Source organism: Phasianus colchicus, chromosome 2 (assembly GCF_987193195.1).
Source record: "Phasianus colchicus chromosome 2, bPhaCol1.hap1.1, whole genome shotgun sequence".
NCBI lineage: Eukaryota > Metazoa > Chordata > Aves > Galliformes > Phasianidae > Phasianus > Phasianus colchicus.
In genome coordinates, this window is record NC_143437.1 from 16,419,545 (window position 1) to 16,432,470 (window position 12,926).

The following is a 12,926-nucleotide window of genomic DNA, read 5'->3' on the forward strand; positions in this document are numbered from 1 at the left end:
CATGAGTTTCTTAGAATGGCAGGAGCTAACAATGCAGTGAGTTAGTGGAAACCCATCTACTTATGTGAGGACAGCTGCCAGCCCTTAAATGAGGTTAGGTTCTGGTGGCACAGCTGAATTGCTCACACCTGTGCTCCCAGGGCTGGCTACACCCCATCACCAGGTGTTCAATCACTGGTTAGGCTGTGACCCTATGGTTCCCACACAGCTTATTTTCTGGCTTTTCCTTACTAGAGGGCCAGGATTACTTAGCAAATTTATTTAAACACCAAAATGCTCTAGTTACCTTATAAAATAACTACATAAGTGACAAGACAAGAACATTAGATAACAAATTAATTAACAGATGAGTTACTTTTGCTCCTTCCCTACAGAGAGCTACTCAAACTTCTGTACTCTTTCCTTCTCACTATATTCTTCCCTAAGCATTGATGGCTTTTGTGACATGCCTAAGGCTTACAAGCAATTTTAGATAAGAAGAAAGAAGAATCCTTGAGAGAGACACATCCTTTTATGGGGCTAAAATACAACCAGAGCCGTAGACTAACAGGTCACAATCAAAGCCTCCTCATAGCCCACTGTATTTCAGTATTTCACAAGAAAAGCATAAAAAAAAAAAGACCTTTGCCACCTAGTTTACAGAAAGCAAAACAGTTCCCGCAAGGTTATCTGAAGAACTGTGCTTATTTCATAAAAAACTGAAACAAAGGAGGAGTGAGAACCAGAAAATTCTGTTTAAAAAGTTACCAATTCCCCCCCATCATCCAAAACCTCTTTTTAACCACTGCAACATGATGGCAGATGGGAAGAACAGAATTTAAGAGATGTGCTCACTTTACAGCTACTGCAACACAACACATTAACAGCCTGAAGATAAAAACCTTAAACCAGACTCATTTCACTAGCCCATTATTACTGCCACAACTTCACAACTTCAGATGCTGCATCTTCATCATCACCTCTCTTTCTGATTGTTTCTTCGTTTTGCTTATGGGATGAAAGATTACTCACCTTTCTTCCGTTCTTTCATGAACCTCATCAACAATAACGTGTGTAATTCCCTGCAAAGTCAGATCACCTTCAAGCCTTCTCAGCAGCACACCAGTGGTGCAGTACAGCAGTCTGGTAGCTGAGGACTGGAAAGGTAAAATAAAGCACTTGGATGGACTGTGCACAACTTAACACAGTGCAAAGTGTGGCTATACATCTTCTGCTGGGTGCTGGGTACGACAGCAAGGAAACAAACAATCCTGGATGGAGACAGGACTGGATAATTTTTCTTTGTTGATTAGAACTTAAGAGCACCCGCTTCATACCAAGGAAGCACTGCTAACTGTAAGTGGTAAACAAACAACTGCTTTTCCTTTGGAAGTTGTTCTGTGATAACCAACTTGGAGATAAATGGAAACAGGCAGGGAAATGAAGTGCAGAGATAACCTTCTAGAGGAAAAGTATTTCTAGTATTGAGCATCACGCTCTCAGACCCTTCACCCACCGTCTCAACAGAGACAACCAACAATACAACACACAAATTGCACTCTCATTCTGTGAAATGGACCATGCAATTCAGGACGAAATAATTTTTTTTTTTTTATAATACATTATAAAATATGGGTGATACAGACTTCCTGATCTCACTATATGGTGGATATAGGACAGACATTCTTTTCTTAGTGCTTGTCTAGGATACAGAATGTTTCAATAGAACTAAATGAAAACCAACAAACAAAGCAGACATACCTTTACACTTTCTAAGCGGATCTGATAGCCAACAGTAACTCCAACCCTTTCTGTTCTCTCTTTGGCTACACGCTCAGCCACAGAAATGGCAGAGATCCTGCGAGGCTGAGTACAGATGATGTTTGCAACTGTGTTTGGAGAGCCTTGCAGTGAAGCATCCAAAATAAACTGAGGAATCTGAGTGGTTTTCCCACATCTACATGACAAAAAAAATCAGGCATCAATTAAAACACAATGACAAAGAACAAAGCTCAATAAAAGGCAAACACCTTCCATCCACATAAATTGACTGCATTCCACTTGCAATCTGCTTTGTTCCATTAATGTCATACTTTATAAGAACTTCATGTAAGATTGCTGCCACCGGTCAGAGATGATTAATAACCCTAATCTTTTCTCCCATATAAGCTTTCAAGCAATTAATTTTTGAAGAGGTATACAAGAGCTGACTTGAATCAAATATGAACAAATGATCTTACATAGAAAATCTTTTTGGGTGCCACAGCCTCAAAAGGACATGAAACTATTACAGAGTGTCCAAAAGAGGGCTACAAAGATGGTGAAGAGGGCAAGGGATGTGAGGAGTGCTGAGGTCTCTTGGTTTGTTCAGCCCAGAGCAGAGGAGGCCGAGGGGAGGCTATTGGGCAGCCTATGGCTTTCTCACAAGGGGGAAAGGAGGAGCAGTGCTGATCTCCTTCCAGTGACCAGAGATAGAACCCAGAAGAGAACAGCATGAAGCTGTGAAACAGGAGGCTCGGACTGGGTATCATGAAAAGGTTCTTCTCCAGAGAGTGGTTGGGCACTGGAACAGGCTCCCCAAGGCAGTGCTCATGGCACCAAACTGATGAGCTCAGGAAGCATCTGGAAGATGCTTGCAGACATATGGTCTGACTTTTAGGAGGTGCTGTGTGGAGCCAAGAGTCAGACTTGATGATCCTTAAAGGTCCCTTCCAACTTGGAATATTCTATGTTTCTATATGTTTCACATTCTTCTGTATATAGTTTAATACATAATGTCTGAATGCACAATTACACTCTTACCCTGTCATGCCACTCACAACAAGAACTTGGTGGCTTGTCAGCAAATCAAGAATAGTTTCTCTCTCTTGCCACGCAGGGAGCTTCTGCCTTTCATGCAACATAGACTGGAAGCGTCTAGAAGACTGATACACAATAGTTAAGAAAGTGGTATTTGTGGTGTTCTACATCCAACAATATTGGATGTTAAAGAGACATCCTGCATACAATAAACAATAATATTTCTTTCCTTGCATCAAGCTTTTCTATTAAATAGAGCAAAAGGATATTTTCTAAAACACCAAACTAATGTTGCTGTTATTCTCTGAAGTATTTGATGTATCTTAGCATGCAGAAGCAGTCTCAGCAACCTTCTACCAGGATATGCAATCTGACAGTCAGATGAAAGCTCCCTTATTAAAATTACTGTTGATTTTTCCCTTCTAACTATCTGACAGCGGTGAAATAGCTTTGCAAGATTCCTTGCAGGTTGCTCAAAGGCAGCAGAATCCTATCAGATAAACCAGCAGCTTCTGCATTGAGAACAAGATGCAATTTGTTTGCAAAAGACCAATACAAATAAACAAATCAATCTAGCCTACATCTCTTCTAAAACAACATTTAGCATTACATATTTCATTCTTTTTCAGGGGAAGTACATAACTGGTGACAGATGTTAGATGCACTGTTTGCTGAACATGATGAGCAACAGTAGTAAGAAAACAAAAAAAAGTGAAACAACAGCCCATTGTTTTAAATATGTATTTCTCTAAAGCGTGCATGAAAAGAGACATTCTGCTTTGTATACTATACCTTTTTCAGACGAAATTGCATACAGATTTTAACGTTTTCATTATATGTAGATTTGGAGTGCACATCATACTTTCTAGAAAGCTTTTTCTTGAGGTTCACATAACTCTCATTCTCCACAATGACTTGTTGGGGCTCATCTTCCTCCTCTTCTTCTGCCACCTCTTCCTCTGGAGGCTCTGATGCTGCTGAAGCTTGAAACAGAGAACATACATTCAGGTATTATCAAGGCAGACAACTGCATCAGCACAGTAGAGAAGAGACACATTTTCCAGTAGTGCTCTCAATAAAGAACCTTGCTAAACAGGAGATGAGGAGCTGTAGGACAGTTTTTGACATGCACTCAGTTCAGCACCACCAGCAAACCTCCTGTCAGACACAGCACAGCTTCTCCAGCTGCATCCCACTTGTCACAATGCACCTCAGCTGTGCTCTGCAGCACCACAGTCTGGGTGGCCACATGGCAAACCTGACTGGCAACCAGTCTGCTCCAAATCATCACAGAACTACTGGGATGCAGCACAGGACTGCTATGGCAACACCAGCCTAAACTGATTAAAACTCCACTGCAACATTAAGTGGTAGGCCACTGCCAATGACTTTTAAGCCAAGACTGAAACTGGAGTAGACACTTCAGTGCTTAGTGCCTATTGGTTTAAGTAGGACTGCTCACACAGTAAGCCAGCCTTCAAAAGCATTAAGGGTGCATTTATCAAAGTTGAGTATTTTGTAACACAAGGAAGTTTCTTTGAAAGCTCTGATTTCAGTTTCTGGAACAAAGCTACTTTTCTGTGGAGCTGTTAAGAATAGGAATAATGCATTTTACTTTAATAAAACAAAACAGCAAAAAACAGGCTGACGCTATTCAGGTGCTCTAAATTGTGATGCTATTATTCTTGCAAGCTCTCTTTAAGAAAGTTTGCCTTAGATAAAACAGCTTTGGAACTGGGAGTTGGAAGGTAAACTAAGCCACACAGTTGCCTGTCACCCTGCCACAAATGACACACGGTCACAACCTTCCCCCTGTGAAATATATCTAGCTGCATGAGCTTGCAAAAGAATTAATGAAAAAGAGGTTCCTAGAGAACCATTCTAGACTTGCCTGTAACACTTACTATGCACAAAATCCAACTTTACAAAATTAGTTGTGAGGAATGGTAGGTAATTTTTTTTTTCCCCTATTAAGACATTGTTGTGTTGATGAGTAACAGGTGTGTGAAAGCTCACCAATAACCTTCTGCATTACCTTCCAAACATGCTTCTGGGCATACACCAGGTCAGTTTCAAGTGAGCTCACACCACATCTCTCCATGGCATTTTATCCACTATGTTGGAACACATGTTCACACTACCAAGCTGAAGACATTAGCTGTGCACTCCTTTAACTTACTTGTATCCAGCAGAAAACTCTTCCCCTACAGCTTTACTAAGTGACTTCCTGAGGATGGACAGAATATAGATCTGGCTCACCACATGACCTTCATCTCCAGAAATAGATTTGGAACAGATGCCATAATTGTGCTCCCTGCCTTCTTTCTCTTTTTAAGCCCAGAAACCCTAGATGAAAATTTGGTGTACCTTCTGATATTTGATTTGAACCAGACGCAGACTCCGTATGCAGCTTTACTGGACGTGCTGCCAGATGGGAAACAGGAGGAGCACTATATTTGTGGTGAGTGTTTTCAAGTAACTCGCCTATTTCAGATTCATCTTCTAAGGAAGTCACTAACGCGTACACCACCGGTTCATTAGACTCTGCAGCTATCAAAGCCTTTCCAAAAAGGAATTCAGCAATGTGCAGACGACAGGCAAGAGGTAGATTCTCATTGGTGGTGTAAAATGCCACAAGAGGTGCCTGGAGTGGATACTTGTTTTCTTCAGGAAATCTTACTTCAAGTTCGTATATGGGACCATCACTGTTAGATCTGAGGTGGGAATCGTCTATGGAGTTCTTGGCTGATCTCAGTGGGTGGTTTGGAGGGAATTCATGTCCAAATCTGCATTTTGAACCAAATTTGCAGCCTCCTTGGAGATAAAATTTACATATTTCTTTTGAAGTCTGCTTTGCTGTGTCCTTTGCACAACCACCCTTTTGTTTAGATTTGCTGAGCCTGTTTGTTAGATATTCCAGTTCCAAACTAAACGTCCAAACTCTGTTTTGAATTCTTTCTACAAATTTTTCTCCGTAGATTGACCGTAGGGCAAAAGCTTCTTCTTGTCTCTGTTCTAAACATTCTTCTTGACTGGTTTGAGCAGCTGTTGCAGAAATCTGCATCTTGTCTCCGTATCTCTCAGCAAAGCACTGCAATAGCAAATGCTCTAAAGATGCCCCAATGTTACCATTGCAGGATCTCAGGACAGTCCTACAACGCTCACTGTCAAAGCCATACCTACAACAACACAGAGACCACATGGTGACAAGTGAATGACAGAGAATGAAGTAAAACACGGATCTGCTAAATGAGGCTCAAAGTAAGGAAGTATATACAGAATGAGATAGTACTGCTATTGCCTGAAAAACAAAAGCCCCCAAAGTTCTGTTGTTTTTAAGGTGACAGTTTATGTAGCAACTGTCTCCTATCAGAATGTAGCACATGGTAGCTAGAGGATACTGCCCACTATAAAGCTCTTCAGAAAAAGCTGAGCCCTCTTGCATAGAAAACGCTCTCAAAGAAATAAAAAATAGTTAAGAAATGCTCATATCTAAGCAAAATGGATGAAGAAAGCTAACAAAATTACACCTACCCAGAATAAACATATATAACAGCAGTGCTGCCTGAGCTTTCCCAGTACTTGTCTCGTTATCTTAGAGAAAGAATTGAAAATTCTACTATAAAAATGCTACAACTCTTTATTTTCATAAAACCGTTATTTTAAGTTCATCCACTTGAGGATCAAATTTTGAGGAGATACAAACTCAGAATTTCTGAGCATAGACTCTCTCTGTAGTCAAGTGGAATTCCAAGCACTGAGGTTTTACAGTAATAACAGACTAATAATTTACCTCTTCAGCATACAAATTATTAACTGGAAATAATCACCTGGAGAGCTTGTGCACAGCAAATGCAGACACTTCGCTTTCCACAATTTTGTGGGCAGCTGCCTCAGCAGAAGACCTTGGTGTCATGTCAGAAACTTCCTGATCTGTTGACCAGCACTGTTCATCATCAAGGTAATCAGGTTCATCGTCATCTTCACCAGAACCAGCTACTCTGATAAAAAGTTATCAAATTAAAGTGAAACAGAATTATACTGCTGAATAGATACAAGATTGTGTCCCTGCAACTTTAAATCCTCCACTTAAATGAGGAATTGCACCTTCCCTTTCTCTGAGTTATCATCATAGAGAAACAGAGTAGATTCAAAATCACATGACTTGAGATAAAATTGTAAGTTATGGGGAGGAAAAGAATACCATTTTTTTTTCCTAACAGTGCCTATTAACGTATTTAGAAGTTTAAACTAACTCTGATTCAGGAGCCAGATCCTGCCCTTGAAGCTCTCGAAGAAGTTCCTTCACTCTTCTCTGATTCTCTGTTGTCATATGTATGGTCTCCAGAGGCATTTTGGCTTCAGGTCTTTGTTTCGTTTGCCCTCCTCTTCTGGCAGAAACATTTGATCTAAAAAAGAAAACAATGGCTTATTTGCCTGCCTACTGTTGACTGAACAGGTATGTGAAGCTGAACTTCAGGACTCAATTGAACCCTAAATTTCAAAACAAGAAAACCCTGAACTTCAAAACAGGCACTCCCATTACCAAAGCAGTGTTCACTTGGGTTCATTCTTACGTGACCAGGATGTGTGTACCTGTGTTAGTGCACATGTGGATGCACACACATATTTTATTCTGTCACACCCAATGTGATTTAGTAAAAACTGTGCCAGGTTCCACTATTTTCAGACAACAGCACAGCCAAGTATTTCTAAGCTAGATTGGTCACAATACATTTAGGATACCAAATTCATCCATTTACTGCTTATTTTCCATGATTTAGCTTCTGCTTTGGAATACAAATAAATGAGTATCCTTGTGCTTGTTAGTGTCTTCTGATCAAATGTTCTGACATTACTTCACGGGCAAAGAAGAAAATCAGAGCTTCAAACCTTTTAAGAACTTTTCTAGCTATAAAATGCTACAAGTTGATTAAAAAAAAAATACAAGTAAAGATTGATTCATACTTGAAGAAACAGCTTCAATATTCCTTCACTCTTGTGCATATTCAATTACACCCCAAAACACAGCCCCAAATCATCCTCAACACCTCTGCATTTCAAAATTAATGGAAGGACCTGATTTCCAGCCTCGGTTCCTCAAAGAGACAAAAATCATCTCCATCATCCCAAATTCTGGTTGAACATTTCCTATTTCCACCAAGCTGAGGCTTGTTTGAACGTCCACTGCTGCCTCCTCCTCTTCCACCGCCACTTCCTCCTCTTCCTTTTCCTCCTCCTCCTCTTCCTCTTCCTCCTCCTCTGTTGGGCCTTCCTCTCCTCTTTGCTCCTGAGCTCATGTTTCTTGCTGGAGAAAAAAAAAAAATAGCCCTAAGTTATGAAGGTGACTTAGTACAAAATAACCATCCAGGTGACATTATTTGTTTTTCCACATGACAAGAGAAGCTCTCTTCTCAAAACACAATTAATCACCTGTATGCACCTGAAAGAAAGCACATTCTTCCAGAACACCGTCACACAAATTCTGTGGTTTTAGAACACAAAAGTGATCCAAATTTTTCTCACAGCCGCTCTAATTGCAGGTCCTGAGAAAGCAGGGTGAGCCTATCAGCAGTGCTGCCCAGCCCCAGATCTATACTCTGTTGGCACTTCCTTGAGCATGGGAGTGCAAAAAACAAACCTCCACGGGACATTTCACAGCAGAGAGCTTAAATCCACTCCTGACCCGTTCCTTCTGCAAAGAGCTGCCCAGACAGCTGAGCACCTACATAGAGGGGTGCTGAGGGAGCCCTCCCCACAGCAGGACCCCCACCAGCCTCAAGGCAAGCCCCCCAAGTGTAAAGCAGCTGTTATCAGTTCTGCTGTCTGATATTAACATACGCACAGCATCACGATCCCGCAGACAGACAGACCGTTTTACGAGGGCATGGGGACATATAGGACAAGGGGGTTGGTTTTAACTGAAAGAGAGCAGATTTAGGTAAGATACAAAGAAGAAAATCTCTAGTATGAGGGGGACCCTGGCGCTGCTGCCCACAGAAGCCGTGGTGCCCCATCCTTGGAGGCTCTCCAGGCCAGGCTGGATGGGGCCCTGGGGAGCTGAGCTGGTGGGAAGCGCCGCTGCCCACGGCAGGGTACGGAAGCAGACGAACTTTACGGCCCCTTCCAACCCAAACCATTCCGTGATTCCGTGAGAGCTGCTGCAGGGACAGCTGCGCACCTCGGCCAGCGCCAGCCCCAGCCGCCCAGGCTCCCGCTCCCCGCTGCTCTCCTCACCGGCCCGCCGCAGCTCTCCTCAACCCGGAAGTTCCGGCCTTCCTCTTCCGGTGCGCCCACGTCCCTAGCGACGGCGGACACTTCCGCATGGCAACCATGGAGGGTACTCCTTCCCCCCTTTTCCTTCCTCCTGCCCCAAATAACGGCTATTTCCAGCTGACGTGCGAGGGCCGGGGTTTCAGCTAACTGCACTCCACGCTCGTCTTTCTTTCTCAACAGATGCTGTCGTTTTTAAAGTATCTTTCACGTTCCCAAACAAAGAAAAGTATGGTAAGAAAGTCGTTAGGCACTAATTCCTTTTTTTTTTTTTTTTTTTTTTCATTTTGCGTGGGATGAGAAAAGAAGAAATCTGCCCTTTGGGGATGTCAGCTGGTGAGCCCGCAGGTTGCCTGAACCCACCTCCCCCTGACCTCCGTGCACTGAGGCAGGAGCACCTGCAACCCTTCAGGGTGACCTCCTCCAGGTTGTTAAAAAAAAAGGTGCCACTCCCGTGATGGTCCCCAGGGGTTGCTCTGCCCTGCCCTGTGCCCCCAACTCTGGGGCTCCGTGGTGGCAGAGGAACAGCCTTGAGCTGCTCCGGCCGGCCTTGCTCACCCCACCTGCCCAGCGGGGCAGCCCACCTGCAGATCCAAGATATGCCCTTACGCCCTTCAGGAGCTCATAGTTGCTTTTTTTTTTGTCATTGTCTCAATGATGTTTTAACTGAAAATACCAGTTTCTTTTCCTAGAAGGGGAATGCAAAAAGACACCCGAGGGTTTGTTGCAGAGGAATGGGCTCGGAGTTCATACCAGTGCCAACGGAATGATGTACATTGGTAGCTGGTTAAATGACAAGGTAATTTTAGGTATTCCTTCATTTCCAACTTTGTCTGGGTTTGGAATGTCTCACTACAGCTACTCCTAGATGCATGGAAAGGAAAGCCATTACCTTTGGAAAGGAAGGACCAGATCAACATCAGGCTCTTCATCCACTGGGGAATCTTGACAAAGCCCAGCCTGAACACTTCAGGCACGTGGAGTATTTGGACACCTTGCTGCCTCCAGAGGCTCTCGCAGATACACCAGTCACTGTTGGCCCTGCTGAAACACTGAGGCAGTGGTGCCCTGCTGATGGGCTGCGTGTGCACAGTGGGCTGCATGCAGCCTACCTGCATGTGTATGTGCACCCCACACACACCTCCCTTGGCCAAACAGGAGAGCTCTGATCATCAAAATATACACCACTGTTTTTGGCTGTCCTTGGTTACTGAATTCCCCAGATGAATTATTAGGTACACAAAAACTTCTTATTTTGTTGATAATGGAAACATCTCTGAAATAAATAAGAGACAGAAGTTAAAAAATAGCATCTTTATTTGATCTAGTCTGTCCTTTTCTCACTCTTAAACAAGAACATACGCTACAAACATGCTTGGCTTAATTGCTGAGGCTGAACAAATGAAAGATTTGCTCTGCCTTGATCAGAAAGAAATTCCAGAAAACATAATTAACCCTTCAGGCTGTCAGAATAGGTGAGTTATTTTTGTAGTGCTGGGGACAGCAATTCCCTGCTGCACAGATTATAAAGGTCCTGTGAGACTATCAGCAGAGGAAAGATTCTGTATGGCTGGCCAGAAACTCCAAGCTGTTATTTAAAGTGCTTGTAGAGGTAGAAACCTGTCTAAATCTTAAGAAATCAGTCCTCTCCACTTACCTGAATGGGATAGAAGGCTCACAGATAGCAATCTGAAAGGATACTGTCATGAAAGGAAATAACACCATAAGAATAAACACTAACCCTTTATCCATCATGTCTCACTAAACGCAGATGAATGGTACTGGAAGGCTAGAACATCCTTCTGGGGCTGTTTATGAAGGCGAGTTCAAAGACAACATGTATCACGGGGCAGGAACCTACACATTTCCAAATGGAGCAAAGTACATTGGACCATTCAATGAAAACAAGTACGTTTGAAGTGGAAGTTTTTTCTGTGAGTTTTGATTTCATAAGGTACAAAGTCAACATGAAATTCACCCAGCATGGGAGTACTCTTCCCTTGCTACCACTGAAACTTGCACTGGCTACCTGAGATTGCAGATCCCAGCTATATCCATCTAATCAGATCAGGCAAAAGCCAGAGATTTGATCCCAGTCAACAGTTTTCAAGATGGTTATTACAGACACCCATCTAGTTTGGTGTTAACGGGTCTCTGAGCTCAGGCAAAGTTCAGAGGAATAGAATATTTTAGGCCCCTTTCAGAATTTTTTCAAGCTATCTGCCTACAGACACAAGCAGAAATACAGCACAGTTTTGCACTGATAGTTTGTGAAATTTTTTCTTACTTATTTTTGAGCTAAAATATAAATTCCATAGAGATAAAAAAAGGCAGAGCTTTATTTTGTCACTCAGAATGAAGTATTTTAGTGCCACTCCTATTAAACATCAACTGAGCTAATTTAAATAAGGATGTTTTGAATTGCAAAGATACCATATCTTTCCCTAAAACAAGAAATTTATAACCACTTTATAATCCACAGAACAGATTTAATGAGAAAAATAACTGCAGAAACTCACATGAGAATGTTCATGTTTATTCTCCATGAATGACCTCTCTGTCAATTTTGCTAGGTTTGATTCAGATTTTTCTTTAAGTATCTCCTCAGGTGAGTATCTGAAATAAATCAGAAATATACATGCATAGTTCAAATACAGTATTTCATCTGAAAGCAGCCCTGCCTTGCCCTGCTGACCAAAAAGAACAGTCACAGTAGTATAGAAGGATGGCTAATTTTTAAATAATTAGACACTAAATGAAGTAAGCATTTGCAGAACATACCTGAATGCAAAATGGGAACCTGTATATTAAACTTAAGTTTTTGGTGGGAAGTTAAAGATATTTTACACTACTACCTGGCATGTTAACATTTGCCACAGAACTGCTGTCCTCTGTGGTCATACTAAATGCCAGATGTGACTTCTATGTGAAGTCTAAAACTGTGAATATCCACCACTGTAGTGAGGGCATTCAGCACCAGATCACACACATGGCTTTACAGGTGGTTTCTTTCAAAAATCTTAGGGTGATGCCTGTGCCCTCATGGGAAAATGCAGCCCAGTGCAAAAGGGCTGACACAGTGCTTGTTGCTGGCAGCAACAAGTACAGAAAAACTAATAGCACTGCTTCAAAACTGTGATTTAATTTAATTAAAACACTGCTGCTGATGCACCTTGCTTTTCCTTTCTTGACACTGGTTTCTGATCATTAGCACACGGTGCTCCCTGGCAGCCCAAAGCAGGCTTTTTTGCCAAGCTTCAGGATTGCTAGTTTCCACCTACTCACACAAGCTAGGCGTTAGTTCACCAGATCACTGTAGCTTTCATAAGAGAACACAGATAGGCAGAACCATGGAACTCACTGTGACTGCTGGGTGTCTTCACATTCAAGGGGAACAAATCTCCAGTAATTGGTTTTAGAAGTTATTTCCCCTCATCTGCAAGTGATGCTGATATACAGACATTTCCTCTTCTCAGCAGTTCTCTGATGAGCTTGGTCACAGCTTTCGAAGATCAGCAGAAATAAATGATTTATGAGAACTCAGTTAATGTGGCAGTTACTTTTCTTCCCACTGAAGGCTGTAAATCCTTGCACTTTGTCATAAAAATACACAGGACAGGGAAAGGTTAGGAGAAAATGATTTTTTACAGCAGTAGAGTCACACCACAACTGGCTGCATACACTACACATATCTTTAGAATACCCTGCTGAAAGTCAAGATAAATGTGGTAAGACTCAAACCCTGACAATTTCAAATCAAGATTAGGACTTACTATTTTATTTCTAGTACAGGCCACATGCTGGCAAGATGTTGGTGTAAGAACACTTTTGCAAAGGAGTATGTTACTTGGCTGTAACCAAGTTCACCTGTGCTA

General features: G+C 42.1%; 2 protein-coding genes across 6 annotated transcripts in view; one reads left to right on the plus strand and one right to left on the minus strand.

Annotated features, from left to right (window-relative positions):
• DHX57 (DExH-box helicase 57) overlaps window positions 1-12,926 on the minus strand; it is a 30,466-nt gene that overhangs the window by 12,150 nt on the left and 5,390 nt on the right. Inside the window, exons 2-12 of one of the 5 annotated variants that reach the window (XM_090134927.1) lie at window positions 12,413-12,644; window positions 11,571-11,667; window positions 9,944-10,327; window positions 7,858-8,086; window positions 7,035-7,187; window positions 6,609-6,779; window positions 5,146-5,957; window positions 3,571-3,761; window positions 2,782-2,903; window positions 1,741-1,936; window positions 1,012-1,136 (exon numbers count right to left, since the gene is read on the minus strand). In XM_090134927.1, the coding sequence (XP_089991053.1) occupies window positions 1,012-1,136; window positions 1,741-1,936; window positions 2,782-2,903; window positions 3,571-3,761; window positions 5,146-5,957; window positions 6,609-6,779; window positions 7,035-7,187; window positions 7,858-8,086; window positions 9,944-10,169 (2,225 nt within the window). In that variant the 5' untranslated portion in view covers window positions 10,170-10,327; window positions 11,571-11,667; window positions 12,413-12,644. The other 4 variants (XM_090134929.1, XM_031596923.2, XM_090134928.1 and 1 more) reach the window with 4 other exon arrangements.
• The window catches only part of ARHGEF33 (Rho guanine nucleotide exchange factor 33), a 37,711-nt gene continuing 33,980 nt past the window's right edge, over window positions 9,196-12,926 (plus strand). Inside the window, exons 1-3 of the mRNA XM_090134933.1 lie at window positions 9,196-9,285; window positions 9,744-9,850; window positions 10,823-10,959. Of these exons, the coding sequence (XP_089991059.1) occupies window positions 10,866-10,959 (94 nt within the window). The 5' untranslated portion in view covers window positions 9,196-9,285; window positions 9,744-9,850; window positions 10,823-10,865. The remainder of the gene's footprint in view (window positions 9,286-9,743; window positions 9,851-10,822; window positions 10,960-12,926) is intronic.